The following is a 23,230-nucleotide window of genomic DNA, read 5'->3' on the forward strand; positions in this document are numbered from 1 at the left end:
GCACTGCTGTGTGGATGAGAAGGGTTAGCACTTACACAAGCACTTGATAAAACACAAGCACTTGTATGGAGTCTGTTTATAGGTAACTGTGTGAGGGCTGTTATGTGTCCATGGATCAAGGCCAGGAGAAAGGAAAAGGTTTGGGGGCCATAAAGTGTGAATCCTGATTTTGCTATTTATGAGCTTTATGATCTTGTAAAAACCACGTCAGTTTTCTATGCCATTGAATTTCCTCATTTGTAAAATGGGAAAATAACCCTGATTTGAACTGGTGACGGTAGACCCCAGGAGCTGGCACATGTTTTGGCAACCGGAGTGATGGAGGGTGAATCTCTCCATTGAACACCACACAGGGAACAAAACGCAAGACACAATTACAAATAAATGCTTGCTACATAAAGCAAACATGGGTTTTGTTATAAAGAGCTTTGTGCAAAACGTATTTATTTTTTTAAGTTCCCTTTATAAAAATAGAATATATAACAAATACAAAACATAACAGCAGAGAATCTGGCTGTCACCGCACAGTCCATACCTTATGCAGCGGAGGATGGGGTGTGGATCGCAGGGTGGGGGTCTCCTCCAGGGCCCTGGGAGGTGTGGCTGAAAGGAAGGAGTGTTTATGTCCTTGTGATACGGAGGAGAGTGGGCCATCTGGAAATTCATGAGACAAGATTAAACCGAGTCCGTGAAAGTCTGCACGCGTTGGGGGCTCTGTGCCTTCTGCATGTGCAATTTATATTTGTGAGTTGTACATTATAAACAGACAACACTGGTGGGCAGGAGAAAATAATCCCTTCTGTCTTCAGATGCTCCCGCGGGACTTTCCCTGGGGCTAGTCCATGCCCAAGGCCCTCGTGGCCTTTTTGGCATTCAGAAAGTTCTTCTTTTTCCTGGGAGGAACATGCAGCGAAATCTCTGGCTCCTTTGGATTTCTGAATATAAAGAGCTTCTCTCCTGTGTTTAATACATCAATGGTTTCTGCCCCGACAACGGGTACAGGGGCCAGTTCGCCAATGGGCTCCAGTGACAGGTGTGGCCAACTTCCTTTTCCAGAGAATATCATCCTCTCTCTGAGAGGGAGACACGACTTCTTTAATACGCTAAAGAAAGAACAAAAGATCAAATTCAACATTTTTGGCAATGTACCCGCTGGAGTGTTCTGAGTTCTCCAAGAGAATCTCTCTCTGGGTCCTGAATTCCCCAAGGAATTCCCTTTAAGGAAAGGTTATTTTCCCGCTTGGTCACCAGATTGCTGTAGAATTAGCTGAAGCCTGTAACAGCGGTGCACGGTAATCAGCTCTTCCTGGCTCATGACCATTCCATTTTCAGGAGTTTTTTGGTTTGTTTTGTTTGAGATGGAGTTTCGCTCTTGTTGCCCAGCTGCAGTGCAATGGTGCGACCTCAGCTCATTGCAACCTCCGCCTCCTGGGTTCAAGTGATTCTCCTGCCTCAGTCTCCTGAGTAACTGGGACTACCCACGCATGCCACCATGCCCAGCTAATTTTTGTATTTTTTTTTTAATAGAGACGAGGTTTCACCATGTTGGCCAGGATGGTCTTGATTTCTTGACCTCATGATCCATCCACCTCGGCCTCTTAAAGTGCTGGGACTACAGGCGTGAGCCACCACACCTGGACCATTTTCAGGGGTTTTGCAATCCCACTGTCGTCATGTTGTTAGTGTGACATCAGATCAGCCATGGTGGGAATACCTACACCATGGACATTGGCAAATGCTACCAATCAGAAACCACTGCCCGCCTCCCCACCAGCCAATTGTTAAACATTTATGAGTACACCTATGGGCCTCACCCTAAAAGCAGGCTGGTGAAACCTGGTTACAAAGCAACAGTTAGAAGTCAGGCAAAATGTGTTTGCCATAGTAGACTGTGGCACACTTTGAGAATGTCCCATAAAAAGGTTGCTGGAATCCTGGCCATGGGCAGTCCAACCCCTGACTCCCAGGCTGCTCTTGATAATGATGGTGACCACCACCAAGAGCGCTATACATCCCGAAAGCCACAGCGCTCGCTCTCTGCCCAAGCAGGGCAGGACAAGGCCATGTCACTGGGGATTCACCTGCTGCATGTCACTGCAGGCTTGCTGACCCTCCCAGAAGGCATGTGGTAGATTCCGCTCCATTGCCATCACCACTAATTACTGCCCTTGCAGCTAGTAAGTCTGCACAAGGATTCAAACCCACCTCCGTCTCTCCACCATGAATTCATGGTGCCTCTAGGCAGAGCAAAGGCCTGCAGAGGGAGCCAGGATAGTGGGACCATCATCTCTTGATCTGTATCCACTCCACTTCTATTAGTGCAGCCTAGGAATGTCCCTAATGGAATATTTTAGAGTTCTATAGAACGAATTTAATTTTCTTTATCTAGGACTGCATGTACTTCTCTTGGCCAATATCCTGATCTAACTTATCTAAGACTATATTATGATAACCAGGCTACTAATGGTTCCAAGCTTTTTATCACGAACAATCCATGAAGCTTGGTCTCAGCGCCTTCAACTGAGCTCTGAGAAATTGTGGAAGGGGCAGGACTGAGGTAGACACGTCCCTTGAACAGCCACTGTTTCCGGAGTACACACTGACATCACTGTTTAACCCCCTGTGAATCTACCTGATGTTGCTTTTTGTTTCTACATCTTCCCTAGCTGGAATCACAGGAGACACTGGTCAACACTTTGCAGCAATTTAAGACTACTCTGCCCCTCACTTCCTTCTGTTCTCTAAGTGTGTGATAGCCACAACTAAGGAAAAAGGCACTGGGGTGAAGGTAAAAAGCGCAAGGCTGGAAGTTTAAGGAAATAAAGGGGGCAGTGAGGCAGCCCCAGATCTCATGGCCACTGTTTACCAGCTGCTGGCCTGGGGCCTCTTGTTGTGACCTCCCTGAGCTTCCATTTTATCATCCCCACTGTCTGGAAGGCTCAATGCAGCAAGACATGAAAGGACTTTGTGAACAGTAGCTATAAGGAATTCTTCTAATTACATTCCATTAAAAATAGCCATTAGCTAAAATAAATACAGTAATTTAAATGTTAATAAATATTGAGAACATTCACTGCTAGCCACAAGCTCATCTTCAGCTTCTAAACTCAGCCCACTGAATAAAGATTTGTGGTCTTCAGGGTCACAAATCTTTGTCTGTTTGCAGCAACCTCCTTTTCCTTGTCATCTCCTGCCTCCCCAGCCCGGCCCACAAGCGGCTTAGCTCACCCGCTCCCCAGCCACACGGGCAGCGGTCCATCATTACCTCTGCTTTCTCTTGCGGGCCCACAGCATCTTTTCTAATCCTCTGCTTATTAGATCTCCTCGCAGTTTGCTGTCGAAGGCTTGCCACCAGCTCTGGTGTTTCCTGCAGGCAAAAAGCGATCTTATAGTTTCAAAAAGAACAGAATCTTTGGCCAGGTGTGGTGGCACACGCCTGTAATTCCAGCACTTTGGGAGGCCGAGGTGGGCGGATCACCTGAGGTCAGGAGTTCAAGACCAGCCTGGCCAACATGGTGAAACTCAGTCTCTACTAAAAACTACAAAAATTAGCTGGGTGTGGTAGTGGGCACCTGTAATCCCAGCTACTCAGGAGGCTGAGGCAGGGAGAATTGCTTGAACCCGGGAGGCAGAGGTTGCAGTGAGCCGAGATTGCGCCATTGCACTCTAGCCTGGGCAACAGAGGGAAAGTCCATCTCAAAAAAAAAAAAAAAAATAGAATCTTTAAGTGATGAGTAATCCTACCCATCTCTCAATGCCACCTTTGGTTGCCACTAGGACTCCTGCATCCCCAAAGCATTCGCCATTTATTCTTTCACTCTTTCACTGCAGATCCATCAAACGCCTTCTCCAGCCTCATGAAGATGCAACCTCTGCCCTCAAGGGGCCAAGTCTAGGGGATCACAGACAGAAGAAAGCTGACTGGGATTGGGGGAGACATTTGAGCAAAGGGAGCCCTTGGGGCACTCACGAAGGAATGGGATCTGTGCGCTGACTTACATACTGGCTGCCTCCCCCACTGGGATGAATGCTCTACTCAGGCAAAGTTTTGTCACTTACCCACTACCTAAGACAGAGGACACAGTGGGAGCTCCACAGGTGCCTTATGCATATACAAATATAGAACTTGGGAAAGCACAGGGGAAGCCTGGAAGGTGGGCTAGGCAGGGAGCCCTAAAGCCAAGAAGGTGTGCGGTCCTAGACTGAAGCAGAGGGCATTGGAGAGTGTTGCCCGGGAGAGTGGGAGGTGTCAAGTCTATAAAGGAAGTGCTAGACTCATTCCCCTGCCTTGGCGGCTCACACCTGCCCAGCTGGTGGTGGAGATGGAGCCTCTCCCACACTGGGCCAGGCAGGCCGTCTCCCAGGAGTCTAACTCCTGGAGCAGAGAAGGGCGGTCCTCTGAAGGCAGCACCCCAGAGAGGACGCCCCGAGTGCTTCCCTGGCCCTGCCCTTGCTGGGGCCTGAGCACTGGCTCTTTCCTGGATTCTGACATGGCCCTCAATACAACCCATTCTTGCTTGGATTAACTATGCAGTTCCTATTGCTTGAAACCCAAGACTCGTAACTGATGTAATGGCCAGATGCCAGGTGCTGGGGACACAAGAATAGTGTATGCCTTGCCCTCAGAGACTGGGTTAGTGGCTTGGGACTCCAGAGTCATCCAGGCTGCCCGGCCATGAGGCTGGGCAAAGAAAGGCCATGCTCATGCCCATGGTGACACTGACCTCAAGCCCTCTGGCCTCGTCCCAGCTTAGCCTGTCCATCTCTCCCCACCAGCCTCCCAAACTAAGCTGGCTGCAGGGGAAGCACCAAAAACAAGGTCCACAGGGGTGTCAGGCAGGCGGAAGTGGACTCCCTGCAGCCACACACGTTCCTACTCCAGAGTCACCTCCTTGAATACTTGCCACCTACATGTCTGTGCAGGCAGGCAAATAGTGCACTGGGAAAACCAGGCTGCAAAACCTGGTTTTATTTTTAATATTATTAATAATATTAATACGATTGGCTCCTAATATTCCATGGAGGAGCGTAACATAGAGCATGTAACTGTCATCCTGTCACTGGACACTCAGTTTGGCAGAGGTGGCCTCCCTGTGGCTCCCTCTTGTTCCTCTGACCAGCCCACACCCAGCCCTCTGACTACACCCACAACCAGACCTCTGGCCCCTAACACCCAGCCAGCCTTCTGACCTCAGGCCCCTGACCATGCCCAAACCCAGCCCTCTGACCTCAGCCCACAGCCAGCCCTCTGACCATTTCCACACCCAGCCCTCTGACCACGCCCACACCCAGCCCTCTGACCACGCCCACACCCAGCCCTCTGACCACGCCCACACCCAGCCCGCTGACCACGCCCATACCCAGCCCTCTGACCACGCCCACAACCAGACCTCTGGCCCCTAACACCCAGCCAGCCTTCTGACCTCAGGCCCCTGACCATGCCCAAACCCAGCCCTCTGACCTCAGCCCACAGCCAGCCCTCTGACCATTTCCACACCCAGCCCTCTGACCACGCCCACACCCAGCCCCCTGACCACGCCCACACCCAGCCCTCTGCCTAAGTCCACACCCAACCCTCGACCTGACTACACTTAGCACTCTCCCACACCCAGCCCTCTGACCACACCCACACCCAGCCCTCTGACCACGCCCATACCCAGCCCTCTGACCACACCCACACCCAGCCCTCTGACCACGCCCACACCCAGCCCTCTGACTAGACTAAACCCAGCCCTCTAACTGCGGTCCACATCCCACTTCCTGACCATGCTGGGCCCCAAAGCCACTAGGAAGGCTCCTCGACCCTGTAGCCTCCTGCCCACACCCGCGGCTGTTGTTCCCTCTTCCTCACCCTCCCCCTTACCCCAGTCAGACTCTATTCACCCTCTGCAGTGCTTCTTGGCTTTTTGAGTCAGATACTCTGATAAAAAGTATCTCTGATAAGGAAAACATTACCCCTTTTCTCAGGACAAATGCTATCTACACAATCATGACAGTTCAGCAGGTCTCGGGCTCCCAGATGCCCTCCCGGCCTCCTCTGCATCCTTGCTGAGGCTGTGAGCTCTGCAGCCTGGTGCTCAACATTTTCATCCTGACCATGGCTTTCCTTGCAGCCTCATTCCCCACCTACTTCATTCTCAAGGGGCACTGCTGGCTGCCCCCTAAACCGGCCTTACTCCACACCCCTTCCTGCCTTTCCCCATAGAGAACCTTTACTGACCAAATTCACACGTGGGGCCCCATCTTAAAGGAGACTGTCTATACAGAGTTACCCATAATTAAGGAAAAAATAGGCCCAAACCGAATGTCCAGTGACAGAATGACAGTTACATGCTCTATGCTGCACCCATTAGCATGAGGAGCCAGTAAAAATAATATCCACCTGTGCCAGTGTCAATTACGTTGAAAGAATAAAATTTAAATTAATAACACTAGGAGGAAATATAATCTAGTGATGGGATAAGAATTATATAGGGGGATGTTTGCATGAGCGTTAAAAGGTAAGGAGCAAAATCGCTTCTGCTATAAGATTCTGAAATGCAGAATGTAGCAAGGCTGTATCCACAGTGTGTGCACTCCACACTCGACAAATACACATATTTACATGCACAACACACACACACGTACCAACACACAAACACATGCTCCCACACTTGCAGAGAAACACATTCTGGAGGAAGAAATGTAACAGGATGCTAACAGTCATTTTTCCAGGTGGTAAAACCATGGGTATTTCTCTCTCTTCTTCCTTGTTTATGCATGTTTTACATTTTCTTTAATGGGCATATATGAAATATTTATGGCTGTGGGTAAACTTATTAAGATTCTATTTAAAAAATAAATTGGTGACAAAATTAGAAAGTATGGGCAAAATACATGGGCCTCCCATGACCTCGAGGACTCACGGGGACCCTTCTGGACAGCGACGTGCCCTGGGAGGCAGCCCCTCCACGGCACTCACCTCCGCCTGCCCACGTCGGCCTGCTCTCCTCCGCCATCGCCCTCAGCTGCGTGGTCCGGATGTCTCTCGCTACCCGAATCCAGCAGGGCCAGCAGTTGAGGCTGTGAGGCCGTGGGCAGCACCACACTCAGGAGCCGGCGAAGCGTGGCCCCGGGCACCACGGCCATCCTCGCCAGGTACGATGCCAGTCTCAGCTCCTACAGGAAACAACGGAGGGAGCTCAGATCCTGGCCGCCTCTCAACCTGAACCACCATTTTTAATTTATCACATTCTGAGGACATTCTGTCCTGGAGTGATGAATATTTCAGTAACTTCGTCTGGAAAACATGTTCCCAAACTTTCAGAGCTGTCAAAAAAAAACCTATTTGGTCAGCAACCTTGGCTCCCCAGGACCCTTCTAAAGCCTCCGTCCATCCCATCCAACTGCTCTCAAGTCACTGGGGCAGTGCCCAAATACCCACAGCAAAAGCCCTGCAGCAGGGTGATTCAAAACGAAGGTACTTTCTCCTCCCACTCCTCACATTCCATGAGGCCATTAGGCACCAGGAGAGTAGTGCGGACCCTGGAAACAACAGAAGTGTCCCTAAACCAGTGGACAATTAAAGACACTGTGCTATACCCATGCCACAGGATACCACTCTGCGGTCAGAAGAAAGAACTGGAAGGATCCCAGAGGCATTATGTCGAGTGGAAACAGCCGGTCTCCAAAGGTCTCGTGCTGCCTGACTCCATGCATGGAACCACCGGGGCGTGGTGAGACTTGGAGCTGGAGAGCGGCAGTGGATGCCAGGGGTGAGGCAGGGGAGGTGGGTGTGGCCTTAAAGGGGCAGCCCAGGGTGGCCTTTGTGGTGGTTGACAGCTCTGTGTCTTGATGATGGTGCTGCTGGTTACATGAATGTACATAGGATAAAATGACAGAGAACTATACGTACATTTTACATCGATGTCAACTTCCTGGTTCTGATCCTGTCTGACAGGAACCATTGGGGGAAACTGAGTGAAAATGGGGAGCAGGGCCCTGAAACTCTCTATACTAGCTTTGTAACTTCTTGTGAATCTAAAATAATTTCAAAATTAGAAGCTTTGGCCAGGCATGGTGGCTCACATCTGTAATCCCAGCACTTTGGATAGCTGGAGAGGAAAAGAGGCCGAAAGACAGAGCTATCAGGCATCCAACACACAAAGGCCATGAGAAGGAGCAGTGTCCAGCAAGGGGCCTGCGCAGGGGCAGCCAGCGGTGGGAGGGAACGAGTCCAGGTGCCAGAAGCCAAGGAAAGAATGTGTTCAGAAGGGTGGGCTGGGGGATCAGAGACCATAGAGAGGTCAGGAGAAACAAAGACAGGGACTCAACCACTTGGAAACATGGGGTCACTATGACCTTGGTAAGTGCTTTCAGTGAAGGCACGGGGAAGGTGCTGTTCCAAATACCAAAGCTCCTTCCACGTCCTGATGCTTCCCATCCATGGCCTCCCAGCACTGTCACACTGAACTACTCGTTCTTCCCTGACCATCCTGCTCGCCCAGGCCACTAAGCCCTTACCCATGAGCTTCCTTCAGCCTGGGGTATATTTCTCCCAGGCTACTCTGTCTCTCTCCAGCCCATTCTTTTGGACTCTACATGAGTCTTCCCCGACCCTATCTTCTGGGTCAGGTGTCCCTCGCATTGGTTTTAAGCAACTCTGCTGTAACTGTCCCATTCCTAGTGTGCCTCTGGAAGTAGGCTCTTAGGATGAAGTCAGTGACACACGCTTCTCTGTCCCTAGCACTTAACTCAGTTCCTGGAACAGAGAGAGTGACCAACATTTGTTGGATACAAGATGGATAAACAGTAACTTCATAAACACCCTGCAGATTCACCTCTTCCTGAGGCAGGGGTCTAAACCTTTATAGCTGGGATCCCACCAGTCAATGTAGGGACAGGTCAGCCCATTGTCACAGCCCTTCCAGTTCCAGTAGTCCCCGATCAGTAATCCTCCAGACAAGTCAATTCACTGGGTCAAGTCTTACTAAAATTGGTGACACAAAAAGCATCCACATGGGTCATGAGCTTTGAATGGGATGCCACTATCTACAGACAGAAATGGACCACAAACGAAACACTTTTACACTGCTGGCAGGGATGTAAACTAGTTCAACCACTATGGAAAACAGTATGGAGGTTCCTTAAAAAACTAAAAGTAGAACTACCATTCGATCTAGCAATCCCACTGCTGAGTATATACCCAAGGAAAAAAAGTCATTATATGAAAAAGACACATGGATATACATGTTTATAGCAGCACGATTCACAACTGCAAACATAATGGAACCAACCTAAGTGCCCATCAATCAACAAGTGGATAAAGAAAATATGGTACATATACACCATGGAATACTACTCAGCCATAACATGGAATGAAATAATGGCCTTTGCAGCAACTTGGATGGAGCTGGAGGCCATTATTCTAAGTGAAGTAACTCAGGAATGGAAAACCACATATTGTATGTTCTCACTTATGAGCAGGAGCTAAGCTATGAGGATGCAAAGGCATAAGAATGATATAATGGACTTTGGGGACTCAGGGGGAAGAATGAGTGGGGAGGTGAGGGATAAAAGACTATACATTAGGCGGGGTGTGGTGGCTCACACCTGTAATCCCAGCACTTTGGGAGGCCGAGGCAGGTGGACTGCCTGAGGTCAGGAGTTTGAGACCAGTATGGCCAACGTGGTGAAACCCTGTCTCTACTAAAAATACAAAACAATTAGCCGGGCGTGATGGCATGTGCCTGTAATCCTGGCTACTCGGGAGGCTGAGGCAGGGGAATCGCTTGAACCAGGGAGGTGGAGGTTGCAGTGAGCTGAGATCGTACCACTGCACTCCAGCCTGGGTGACAGAGTGAGACTCCATCACACACACACAAAAAAACAAAAAACAAAAAAACACTACACATTGGTACAATGCACACTGCTCGGGTGGTGGGTGCACCAAAATCTCAGAAATCACCAATGAAGAACTTATCCATGTAACCAAAAACCACCTGTTCCCTAATTAAAATAAACAAATAAAATTAAAGAAACGGACCATAAAGCAACACAGGGACACAGCTCTCTAGGCAGAGGAGGGTGACAGAGAGGCCCGGAGTGGCCAATGGACAGCCTCTCTCCCTTCTTTCTCCCTGCTCGTCTCCTCAGAATGAAGGAGCAGCAGGAGGAAGAAGGACAAGGAGAGAAATGGAGGACTAAGCTTCCCTGATGATTCTTTTCTCTGGTACAAAAAGAAAATGGCAAAATATGGCTTCCATGAGCATTGTTGCTGGCCTTTTTTATGACACAGGGATGCCTTAGGGTATGTGATAAAATCTACAAGCCTTTTCTCCGAAGAAAACTTCAAGTACTGAGTCATGCAGGGCCTGGTGTGCTTCAATCCTGTGTGGCGGCCCTTTTGTTTCAGAGTTCATTTAGTACCTATTTCTTTTGCAGATCTGCGATGAACTGGGAGTGAAGTGGCCATCTTCCAGACTGGATGTGCTGGTTCATTTTATGTGTCCATTTGGCTGGGCCACTGTGCCCAGATGCTCAGTTAAACATTCCTCTTGCTGTTTCTATGGGGGTGTTTTGGGATGAGATTAACATTTAAATTGGTGGACTCTGAGGGAAGTCAATTGCCTGCCATAATGTGGCTGGCCTCAGCCCATCAGCTGAAGGCCTGGAGAGAACAAAAAGGCTGACCAGCCCTGAGCAGAAGATAATCCTTTCAGCAGATGGCCTTGGGATTTGAATTTCACCTCCTTCCTGAGTCTCCAGCCTGCAGGTCAACCCTGCAGAATTTGGACACACCAGCCTCCACAATCATGGGAGCCAATTCCTTCAATAAATCTCTTTCTCTACAGGGACGCATCCTATCAGTTCTGTTTCTCTGGAGGACTCTTTTTATTACACAGGAGTTGGGAAGAAAGAAATGCAGCTGAGTAGATATTATTGGGCAGACTATACAAAGCACTAAGTTGGGGACGGAGAAAAACAACGAGCTTACCTGCTCCCTGCTGCCCAGAGCTTCCAGTCTGGCAGTATTTATTCCTCATAGAGCCAATTATTCAGCAGAATGCTGTTGTTTGAACATTTGCATCTCTTCCAAAACTCATGTTGAAACTTAACCCCAAATGCCACTGTATTAGGAAGGGGGGCCTTCTGAAGGTGATGAGGTCATGGGGGCTCTGTCCTCAAGAATGGGATTAGTGTCTTATAAAAGGGCTCCAGGGAACTAGCTTAGCCCTTTTTACCTTCCCATTCCCTCCGCCACATAAGGACACAGCTTTGCTGTCCTCCAGAGGATGCAGCAACAAGGGACCATCTTGGAAGCACACAGCAGTTCTCACCAGACCCTGCATCTGCAGATGCCTTGATCTTGGACTTTCCAGCCTCCAGAACTGTGAGAAAATTGATAAAGAATTTCTATTCTTTATAAATTATCCAGTCTAGGAATTTTGTATAGTAGCAGAAACAGACTGAGATGCATACAGAGTTCACAATTTAAAAGGGCCCACAATCTAGAAATGAACCTGGGTGAAATTCCACTGGTGACGCTGGCTTTCTGTGAAGTCTCAAAGTAACAAAGAAAAAGGCAGGGGAATCAAAGTTGAGAGCGGGAGATGGCCCAGTTACGCAGAGACACAGGCCGGAGTGGTCATCTGCTTCAGACCCTTCAGAGCTGGTCAGGAAGAGCCGAATCTGTGCAGCACCACGCTGGGCTGAATCCCAAGCCCGCCACGAGCAGTGGCGAGCCCTCCTGCCCTCACCACCTCTCTGTGCCTCAGTCCCTTTATTCATAAAACAGGGGAATCCTGCCTGTTTCCCATCTTTCTGTAAGGATTAAATGAATAACAGACAGAAGTGCCTAGGACAATACTCAGGGTATGGCAGTGTTCAGGAAGCACCAGCTCCTCCCCTGCCGTGTTTGGAAACCATCACTCCAGGGATAACACTGGCACCTTGTTTGGTACAGTCAACAGAATAATGACCCCTCCCCAAAATGTCCATGGTCCCATCCTGGGACCTGCGAAGATGTCATCTTACAAGGCGAAGGGTACTTTGCAAGTGGGAGTAAGGTTAGGGGCCTTGAGATAGGATGGGAAAGTGGTTATCTTAGATTATCCAGGTGGTTCCAACATAATCACCACGTGGGTCCTTAAAAGCAGAGACCCTCCCTGCTGTGTTAGGTCAGAGAGAGATGTGATGAGGACACTTGCTGGCTTTGAAGATGAAGAAAGGAGGCCATGAGCCAAGGAATGTAGGTGCCACCAGAAGCCAGGAATATCCCCTGGTTGGCAGCCAGCAAAGAAATAAGGACCTCAGTCCTACAACCACCATGGGCTGAACCCTGCCAATTACTTGAGTGAGCAGGAAACAGACTCTCCCCCTAAAGCTTCTGAAAGGCAGGCAAATCTGCCAACACCTTGATTTTAGCCTGGAGAAACCCATGTTGGATTTCTGACCTACAGAACATTAAGGTAAGTTTGTAGCTGTGCTAAGCTGCTGTTTGTGGCCATCTGTGACAGCAGTGATAGGAAACGAATCCTTTCGGGAAGCTGGGTGTGCCTGTGGATGCAGCCAGCTGGACACGTAAAAGCGCCCCAACTCCTCCTCCCTGCTGACTCCCTTCTCAGAGGCTGGAGAGTAAGTCACTCGCATCTCCCCTGCAGCTAACAGGGCCCACGGGTCAGCTCTCAGGTTGTGAGGGGAATCTGCTGCAGGGACTTGGAGGCATTTGCTTCCTTGATGAGAAAGAACAGGCATGGTGGCAGTTCTTTGACCTCTTACCTCCTTGCTCTGAAAGTTATGGCAGCTGGGGTGGAAAGAATCGCAGCACATGACCCTGATATCACTGCATCAGCAAGCACCTCTCCAGAGGCATGTGGCTCGCATTCACCACCGTCTGAAGTCATATTTCCTGCTACTTACAGACACCAGAAGCACAGGAAACCCATCGCAGGATGTGTATAAAACCTGAATGGTAGCAGGCAGACAGGTACATGACTGCATAAGGCTCAGTGCACAGCCTCAGGGCTCTGTATCAGGAAGGGAGGTGAGTCTGCAGCTCTGGCCAAGGATGAGAAAGGTTGGCTGATCTCAACTCAGAAGTGTAGTGTGGGGTGCAGTCTCACTGATTGATGGCTCTGGCCCAGTTTTCTCTTACCCACTTTGTTCCTGGTAGAACCTACTTTTTGTATATTAAACGTAGTTAAAGATTGAGAAGAAGGAAAATATTTGGGTGCCTGCCAAATCACAGAAAAGACATGACCGGGGCACACGTGATTACGGTTGTGGTTGCCACCATTAGCACTGATTGAGCATCCTCTGTGTGCTGGGCCCATGCTAGAGGCTCTGCACACATCTGCTCTGCAGGTTCCAAGGCTGGTTTTTCATCACCATCCTGGAGGTGAGGAAATGTGAATTCTGAGAAAAACATGAAATGACGTGCTGGCAAGGGGCGGCCTCAGACCTGGCCAGTCGGTTCTCACCTGGCTGCACAGGGTTGCAAAGGTGTCTGCCTCCATATTTTCCAACAAGTCTTCTAGCACGACACTGTTCTGTTGCTCCTCTCTCAAACTGGAGTGAAAATAAAATATACGTGAGTTAGCTTTTGATATAAAGTAATACTATGGGATGTTACAAAGTGATACTATGAGATCATCTAGTTATTTAAATAACAAAGAAGCACACATCTAAGCCACATGATTTTAAAAATATGTCCACAGAAAGAGACGGCCAGAAAGACTGCCTTCTTTTTCTTGCCTAGGCTAGTTTGCAAATAACATGTCAAGGAGGGTTCCCCAGGAGGAAGGCTCCTCGAAGTGAAAAGCTTCATGGGAGCTATAAGGAGACTTCCCTACAGCTTTACAGGGTGATCTCTGTGATGCTGCTTTGAAAACTCTGCTTTGAAAACTCTGCTTTGAAAACACCCTCATGGTGATGACCAAGACGACTGGGGTCTACACCCACCATGTGCCCTTGGGTTGAAGTGGACCCAGAATCAAACGATGGCACCTTTTCACATGAGGCTTCCTGATGCCCACACGAGGGGGTTTGCTTAACACATGCCTTGGCCAATTCAAGTCAGCTTCCTGGATCTGCCTCACGCTCTTACTGGCTAATACACCCCAAACCTTCTGCAGGTGCAAATTAAATCAAAAGTTTGATCACAAGCCATCCCCTCCAGGAGCATATGAATACTAGATGCCCTAAAATCCCAGGTTAAATCATATCAATACAGATTGAGCCCCCTCACAATTATTTCAATGGGACAGAACTGCACTTTGATGCATTTACACAGAAGAACGTGGTAGGATAAAGGAAAATAATCTGGAATTTCACTGCCCAGAAACCATATCCATTGAAATTTGGTCTATTTCCTTCCAATTAATGTGTATGTGTGTGTTTGCAAAAATTAACCACACTGTGTATAGACTTTGCCTCCAATCCTTTCCATGTCCATATTTTATTCACAGTGGAGAATTATGAAGCTGTTAAAAATTGTGTTTTTCCAAGGATTCTTAATGCCCCAGCCAAGGCTAAGTGTCTAATGTGAATTGAAAAACAATATAAAGAACAACAAAAAGACTAGGGGTCTGTCTGACTTATAATTTTACAAAAGCAGAATATAAAATACTACGTTTACGGTAAAATTGAAATAAGGCCTGTAATCTAGTCCGCTGTCTTGTGACAATGTCAATTCACGTACCGTGATTATGTCAGATGTTACCAAGAAGGAAAGCTAGGGGAAGGGTATATGGCACTCTCCCTACTATCTTTGTAATTTCTTGTGAGTCTATATTTCAAAATAAAAAGTTTAAAAATATTATGTTTAGTAAAACGTCAAGGATATTAAATTTAAAAAAGAAGGGTGTGAGGGAAGAAGGAGTACGCTACAAAGCTAGCAGCTCATGTTGAAGCAATGGGATGACACCTTAGGCAAGAGGGTGAGAGCCCAGGTGGGTATGGTCGGGCTGAGTTGGAGATGCAGGTTCTCCAGGCCTGCTGGGGACTAATATCTTCAGGTACCATGGGGCACACAGCGTACCTCTGCTGATGTTGCTCCAGTAACGTCTGGCTCTTGCTCAGGGCTTGCTGCAGGACAGTGGAGACCTGTCTTTCAGAATCTACCTCCCCAGGTTCGCTCAGAATCCCGGGCCCATCGGCCACCCACTGCTGCCAGCTCGCCAGGGCCTGCTGCTGCTGGGCCGCCTCCTGCTGCACCAGCTGGTCCTCCAGCTTCCTCTCCAGCTCCTGGAGCTCCTACACAAGGAGGGGGCAGAGGGTGAACCCCACTGCACAAGGCAGGTGGGCTGCAGGGCAAAATCTGACCTCCTGGGTGTCTCGCTACAAGCCTGGCATGACCCTGTCTTGCCTGGTTCCCCATCCAGCTGTGCCACGTGGTGCAATGTGAGTGCACCACGATCTCTCACCCCTGTGTCACCTCCATGCCTCCACATAGGCCGTTCCCTCCACCTGCAGTGCCTTTCTCTGTCTGCCTGACCAATCTCCAGTCTTGTTTCACCCCTTGGCTTAAGAAAAACCTCCTTGGTGAAGGGCTCCTCAGTGAAAGGATCCCTGAGTTCCTTGGGAGATGCAGATGCCCTCTCCTCACGTGCCCACTCACTACCCCTTGCATGTACTCTGTTTCCTGTCACCTGAAATCACTGTCCTGTGCTTTTCTGCTAGAGCATGAGCTCTTTGAGGGCAGGGCTGTGTCTCCTTCTCCCTGTCTGCAAAGTGCCTGGTGGCTGGCACCTGTCACTGCATATGGTGGGGTATCTGCATGCACCCACCATGGATGAAAGCCAAGTTGGAACACAGCAACCATGGCTAACACCACCATTACCGTCAGGGTCCTAGGCACTGCTCTGTGTACTTTTCATACATGAATCTCACTGAACCCTTATAACAATCCTTCAGAATACATACTCTTAGTTCTCTTGCTTTATAGGTGAAGAAACAGGCAGACAGAATTAAATTAATTTGCCAGATGATGCAACTATTGAGTGGCAGATCCAGAATTTGAAGCCAGGCTAGCTGGCTCTGAAACTGTGTTCTTAACCACTAGTCTACACTGTCTCTTCTTGGCCAAACAGAAGTAATCTGCATTCTTAGGCCACCAGGATTAGATAATCTCACACAAGAAACTGTCCACAGCCTGCTTAGGTGGGTGGTGAGGGGAGGCAGGAGGGCCCCAGGCCTTGGAGAATGCAGGTACATTTAACCCAGTGTTTACCAGATTAGTCAGTACTATAATTAGGACTGTTAAATCCTAATTAGGGTGTTAAATCCTAAGAGGCCTTGGTTGGACTTCACCAGGGGAGGATGGTCCTTGATCCTCCCAAATAGGTACAAAACGGTCTGCCTTTCTGCAGAGAGGCCAAAGCTTGCATCAAACACTCAAAAGGGTCTCAAAGCCCCCTAAAAACTGAAACACTATTCAAGAACCATGACAGAAGAAAATCAGCCAGAGACAGACTGCATCTCTCTGTAGCATGGAGAGCCTTCTATCCTACCCAGGCATTTGGGTGCTGAGCCTTCGAGAACTCCTGAGCAGGGCTCCTAGTATGCTGAGATGTGGAACTATGACTATCCCTTTCGCTGCAGCATCCCACAAGGAAACGCAGTCCAGCGGAGTTCCAGCAGTGTGTGCCGTCATGCTGTCAGCACGGCCAGGAGCTGGAGGCAGAGATCCCACTTCTACCCAGATGCCAGCCCCAGCCCACCTCGAGGAGAAGGGAGGCTCACATCTGAGCCTGTCTGTGTCACCAGAGGAACAGTGGAACATACAGAGCTTTTCAAGCACCAGGAGAGCCCTGGTCAGGAATAGAATATAAGGTGGAAATATGTCCCACGGTTTATAATCTGCTGATGGCGTCCCCAAACCCCTGCACCCTTCCACCTGCCTGCCACCTGGCACAACTGGAATCCAAAACTTGGTTCTGGAATTGTCTTCCCTAATAGCTGATTTCCTCGCCAGATTTTAAATGCTGAGGGCAGGGACTCAGGAGCATCGCTGACGTGTTCTCCTTTCTCCCCAGCAGTCAGCACAGTGCACGGCTCATGGAAGAAGAAACGGTAACAATAATAACAATGACAATGATGAGGGGGATGACGGCAGCTGGCATTTACTGAATGCCAATATGGTGCCAGATTGTATCAGCAGATTATAAAAGTTACATGCATTAGTGGTTTAATCTTCAAAAAATAACATAAGATAGGAATTTTTTGTCATCTAATTTTATATATAAGGTTACTGAAGTAAGAGGCTATAATGGAATCTCCTGAAATCACAGAGCTGGGCAAGAGGCAGAGTCCGGGTGATTTCAGGTGTCTCTGACTCTGGGTCCCATCACTCAGCTCTAATGCCCTTAGTAATCACTCCACAGGTATCTGCTGAATGAATGAATAGATATACAGATGTTGACGATGGATGGAAGCGTGGATGGAGGGAGGAAAAAGAGATGGAGGGGAAGAAAAACACACAGAGAAAGGGAGAGAGAGAGATAATAGGTAGATTGGGGGATTCAGGGGTGAATGAGACATGAAAACTCACTGTCTATTGAGGGAGATACTCATGTCAGCAGTTGCAGAGATGAGAAATGCCATCATCTGCTTCGGGATGGAGGGTTACAGGAGCTGGAAGAGACCAGCTCTGCCAGAGGGAATCATGGATGGCTTCACAGAGGAAGTAACATTTGGGTTTGTCTTAGAATATGGAGAGGAGTCTTCAAGGAGGTACAGCAGAAGCATTCTAGGCAGAGGTCCTTCAAAGGTACACATGCCCGAATATGTCTCCAATGCTCAGGGGGCAGCAAGAAGGTCCAAGGGCTAAAATGCAGGATCTGAGAGAGGGAGCGGTGAAAGGTGGGATTTTTTAATGTAGAGCTGGGGATGGGGCTGTGAATCATCACTTTTATTTTTCAGAAACATCCCCTTAGCCACCGTGCAGAGGGGTAACTAGAGTAGGGAGAAAGGGAGGTAAGCAGAAATTGAAGTTAGGACAGGAGCATGGGCTTTGGAGGGAGGTTTAAAGTCTGCTTTTCAGCTGTGGGACCTTGGTGAAATGACTTAACCTTCCTAAGCCTCAGTTCTTCCATCTGTAGAATGAGTATGAAAACGTCATGGGATGGACATGAGGTTTAAACACTTAGCCCACTGCTTTGGACATAACGAAAGCTCCATTGATGCTGGCTAATATCAAGGTTATTTCTGTTGTTCCGGTCTAGATACATCAGACTAGTGAAGCTGGGCAGCCAAAGGTGGAAATGAGAAAACCAGGCAGAATCAACAGATGGTGGCCAGTGGTACATGGGAAGAAAGGCAGAGGGAAGATCAGAAGATGCCAAGGCTGGGTGCAGTGGCTCATGCCTGTAATCCCAGCACTTTGGGAGGCCAAGGTGGGAGGATCACTTGAGGTCAGGAGTTCGAGACCAGCCTGGCCAACATGGCCTTGTCTCTACTAAAAATACAAAATTAGCTGGGCATGGTGGTGCATGCCTATAGTCCCAGGTACTCGGGAGGCTGAGTGAGGACAATCAATTGAACCCAGGAGGTGGAGGTTGCAGTGAGCTGAGATCACACCACTGCACTCCAGCCTGGGTGACAGTGACTCTGTCTCAAAACAATAAACAAAGAAGAAGATGCCAAGTGAGGCTCAGGAAAGTAAACACACAATTTAAATTGAAATGCAAATACAGTGGGTACCATTTTTTGGGGGTCACATTATCTGTTAGGAGTAACTCTATCCCATTTAAATTTGCCTATCATTGTCACTTGGCCCTTTGATCCAACTAAGCCTTGCATATGTTCCAAGTTCGCAAAATGAGTCTAAATCTTTCATCAGATGAGGTGCGCTGGATACAGTTTTCTTAGGAGTAATTTCTTCCAAAGCATTCTATTTCATGCTTTTTTAATTCTCCTGAATGTTTAACAGCCTAAAAGCCCATTCCCAATAGGAAAGTGGTTTACACAGAATGAGCAAATTGCAGAATGCAAGTCTAATATCTGGAACAAAACAACAGGCTGTCTTCATTTCAAATGCAAACTCAAGTAAGGGTGCAATAATCACATGCATTGCCTTACCACCCATTTAATAATACGGCATCATCTGATTTATCAGCTGCTCCCAACTCAGGACACACTAACTCTGTTCTAAACAAACTGGAGGCAGGAGTTACTCAAGAGTTTTAAGATAAAAAATGTAAGTGTTGTACTCTCCAATTACTATACTAATAGAAATCAGTGTGGTTTGAAGTAAAAAGCACAACTATGTGTTTTAGGGCTGTACTGAGGGTGTTTCTTGGGCACTTAGGATGAGCAGATGAATCATGCACTGAAGGCTAAATGTTCCTGGTGTCTCCCTCTGCCCCTAACTCACCAAATGACCTTGGACCTGCTCTTCCTTCTGCAGGCTCTATTTCCTCCATCTGGAATTCAGGGCAGTGATCCGCCTCCATGCTAACCACCTCGAGTGTAATACTTGCTGTGGGCTTTGGAGGGTTCCTTCTATTATTAATTTGCTACGGAGTTTTATCTTGAATGGGTGTTAAATTCAGTTAAGGACTGATATGGTTTGGATTTGTGTCCCCACCCAAATCTCATGTTGAACTGTAATCTCCAGTGTTGGAGGTGAGGCCTGCTGGAAGGTGATTGGATCCTGGGGGTGGATCCTTCATGAATGGTTTAGCGCCATCCATTTGGTGCTGTTCTTGTGACAGTGAGTGAGTTATAGTGAGATCTGGTTGTTTAAAACTGTGTAACACCTCCTCCACTCTCTCTTCGTTTTGCTCCAGCCACGAAAGATGTGCCTCCTTTCCCTCTGCCTTCTGCCATAATTGTAAGTTTCCTGAGGTTTCCACAGAGGCTGAGCAGATGCATCATGCTTCCTGTACAGCCTGCGGAATTATGAGCCAATTAAAACTCATTTTTTTTACAAATTACCCAGTCTCAGGTACTTCTTTATAGCAATGTGAGAACAGACTAATACAGAAAATTGGTACTGAGGAGTGGGCACTGCTACAACAATACTTGCAAATGTGAAAGCAGCTTTGGAATTGGGTAACCAAAGAAGGTTGGAAGAGTGTGGAGGGCTCAGAAGAAGACCGAAAGATGAGGGAAACTTTGGAACTTCCTAGAGACTTGTTACATTGTTGTGACCAAAATGTTGATTGTAATATGGACAATGAATTCTAGGCTGAGAAAGTCTCAACCCGAGATGAGGAACTCACTGGGAACTGGAGTAAAGGTCACTTTTGCCATGCTTTAGCAAAGAGACCGGTGGCATTCTGCCCCTACTCTAGAGATCTATGGAATTTTGAATTTGAGAGTGATGATTTAGGGTATCTGGTGGAAGAAATATCTAGCAGCAAATCATTCAAGGTATGACCTGGCTGCTTCTAACAACCTATGCTCATATGTGTGAGCAAAGAAATGACCTGAAACTGGACCTTATATTTAAAAGGGAAGCAGAGTGTAAAAGTGTGGAAAATTTGCAGCCCACCATAGCTAAGAGAATGGGAAAAAGACCTTAAAAGCATTTCAGAGACCTTCACGGCAGCCCTTTAATCACAGCCCCAGAGGCCTAGGAGATAAGAATGGTTTCTTGGGCCAGGCCCAGTGCCCTGCTGCCCTGTGCAGCCTTGGGACCTTGCTCCCTGCATCCAGCCTCAGCTTAAAGGACCCCAGGTGCAGCTTGGACCACTGCTCACAAGATGCAAACTGTAAGCCTTGGCATCTTCCATGTGGTGTTAAGCCTGCAGGTGCACAGAATGAAAGAGTTGGGTCTTGTAAGCCTCCGCCTAGATTTCAGAGGATATATGGAAAAGCCCCAATGTCCAGGCACAAGCCTTCTGCCAGGGCAGAGCCCTCATGGAGAACTTCTACTAGGGCAGTGTGGAAGGTAAATGTGGGGTTCGAGCCCCCACACAGAGTCTCCACTGGGACACTGCCTAGTGGAGCTGTGATAAGGGGGCCACTATCCTCTAGACTCTGGAATGGTAGATTCACTGACAGCTTGCATCCTGTGCCTAGAAATACTGCAGGCACTCAACACCAGCCCTTGAGAGCAGCTGTCAGGGCTGAATCACAGGGGCTGAGCTGCCCAAGCTTTGGGAGCCCATCCCTTGGACCAGCATGACCTGAATATGAGACATGGAGTCAAAGGAGATTATTTGGAACTTTAAGATTTGATGACTACCATCTGCATTTCAGACTTGCCTGGGGCCTGTAACCACTTCTTTTGGCCAATTTCTCCCTTTTGGAACAGGAATATTTACCCAATGCCTACGGCTCCATTGCATCATTGGAAGTAACTAACTTGTTTTTTAATTTATAGGCTCATAGGTGGAATGGACTTACATTGTCTCAGATGAGACTTTGGACTTTTGAGTTAATGCTGGAATGAGTTAAGACTCTGGGGGACTGTTGGGAAGGCACGATTATATCTTGAAATGCGAGAAGAACATGGTATTTGGGTGGGGTTACATCTCATGTCGAACTGTAATCCCCAGTGTTGCAGGTGGAGCCTGGTGGGAAGTGACTGGATCACGGGGGTCCTTCATGAATTGTTTAGCACAATCCCTTTGGTGCTCTTCTCGTGATGGAGTTATTATGAGATCTGGTTGTTTAAAAGTGTGTGGCACCTCCTCCTACTTCTCTTCCTCCTGCTCTGGCTATGTAAGACATGCCTGCTTCCCCTTTACCTTCTACCATGATTGTAAGTTTCCTGAATCCTCCCCAGAAGCTAGGCAGATGCATCATGCTTCCTGTATAGCCTGTGGAATCATGAGCCGATTAAACCTCTTTCCTTTATAAATTACCCAGTCTCAGGGTATTTCTTTATAGTAATGCAAGAACAGACTAATATAAAGACTTATTCTCTATATACTAAAATGATCACATGAGTCACTCCCCTTTAATTTGTTAATCAGGTGAATTTTGTAAATGGATGTTTTAATGTTAAACCAACCTTATCTTCCTAGAATAAACCTAACCTGTCCATAATGTATTTATTTTTTACAGATGGCTGAATCCTGCTATTTTGTTTTCAAATGGTACATCTATGTTCACATGCAAGATTGAAGTGCAATTGTTCTTTCTGGTGCTGTTCATGTCTGGTTTTGGTGTTAAAGTTATCTAGCGTGATAAAATGAGTTGAGGAATATTCCCTATTTTTCTAACACCAGGAATAATTAATATATGAGATTGGCAAAATACCTTAAACTTTGGCAACGAGTTGGGTGTCTTTTGTGTGGGTTTGGAAGATTTTAAAGTACTGAATCAATTTCTTTCATGACAACAGGGTTATACAGACTTTTTTTTTTCTACTTGAGCCAATTTTGGTGATTTGCATTTTTCTAGTTTTTGAATTCATTTCGGTTTTTGAATTCATCTGTATAAAGTTGTTGATAACATTCTCTTATTTAAAAAAACTCTACTGCAACTATAGTCATGTTGCTTTTTATATTCTTAATATTATTGTCTTTTATATTTCTTAATGGTTGCTCTTGCCAAGGGTTTGTATATTTTATTAGACTTTTCTCAAAAAAATCTCTTCACTTTCTCAATTCTACGGTAGTTTTGTGTTTTATTTTGTTTATGCTATATTTCAGAAGAAACACACTTTTGTTTTTTTTTTTGAGGGAATCTTGCTCTGTCTCACCCAGGCTATAGTGTAGTGGCATGAACTCAGCTCCCTGCAGCCTCCACCTCCTGGGTTCAAGCAATTCTCCTGTCTCAGTCTCCACAGTAGCTGGGACTACAGGCATGTGCCACCACACCAGGCTAATTTTGTATTTTTAGTAGAGACAGGGTTTCACTGTGTTGGCCAGGCTGGTCTTCAACTCCTGACCTCAGGTGATCCACCCGCCTCAGCCTCCCAAAATGCACATACTTTTAAACATATGTTTATTGAGGTATAATTTCTGTATGTTTTAGAAGAAACATGGTGTAAACAAAATAAAAATACATGTGTTATTTTCCCCCTTTTTATATAATCTTAATTGTGAGCCTTTCTTCTTTTCTACTATCAGTTTAGGGCACAAATTTTCCTCTTAAAACTGCTTTAGCTGAATTGTACACAATTTCATATATCACAGTTATTCTCTGTATTTTTAAATTTCCATTATGTTATCCCTGACCTATAAACTATTCAAAAGCATGTTTTAAAATAAATTTGTAAAATTGATTTTTTCTAAAATTTTGATTTTTTTTTCCTAAAATCAACCTCTAAAATTGATTTTTTTTTTTTTTTTTT

General features: G+C 47.2%; 1 protein-coding gene across 2 annotated transcripts in view; it reads right to left on the reverse strand.

Moving 5' to 3' along the window:
- Window positions 1-407: 407 nt before the first annotated feature.
- EVC2 (Ellis van Creveld syndrome 2) overlaps window positions 408-23,230 on the reverse strand; it is a 165,934-nt gene continuing 143,111 nt past the window's right edge. For both annotated transcript variants that reach the window (XM_012002129.1, XM_012002131.1), the window contains exons 18-22: window positions 15,020-15,234; window positions 13,461-13,548; window positions 6,962-7,158; window positions 3,266-3,367; window positions 408-1,103 (exon numbers count right to left, since the gene is read on the reverse strand). In XM_012002129.1, coding sequence (XP_011857519.1) covers window positions 836-1,103; window positions 3,266-3,367; window positions 6,962-7,158; window positions 13,461-13,548; window positions 15,020-15,234 — 870 coding nt within the window. In that variant the 3' untranslated portion in view covers window positions 408-835. The remainder of the gene's footprint in view (window positions 1,104-3,265; window positions 3,368-6,961; window positions 7,159-13,460; window positions 13,549-15,019; window positions 15,235-23,230) is intronic.

Source organism: Mandrillus leucophaeus, unplaced genomic scaffold, assembly GCF_000951045.1.
Source record: "Mandrillus leucophaeus isolate KB7577 unplaced genomic scaffold, Mleu.le_1.0 Scaffold68, whole genome shotgun sequence".
In the NCBI taxonomy this organism is placed as follows: Eukaryota; Metazoa; Chordata; class Mammalia; order Primates; family Cercopithecidae; genus Mandrillus; species Mandrillus leucophaeus.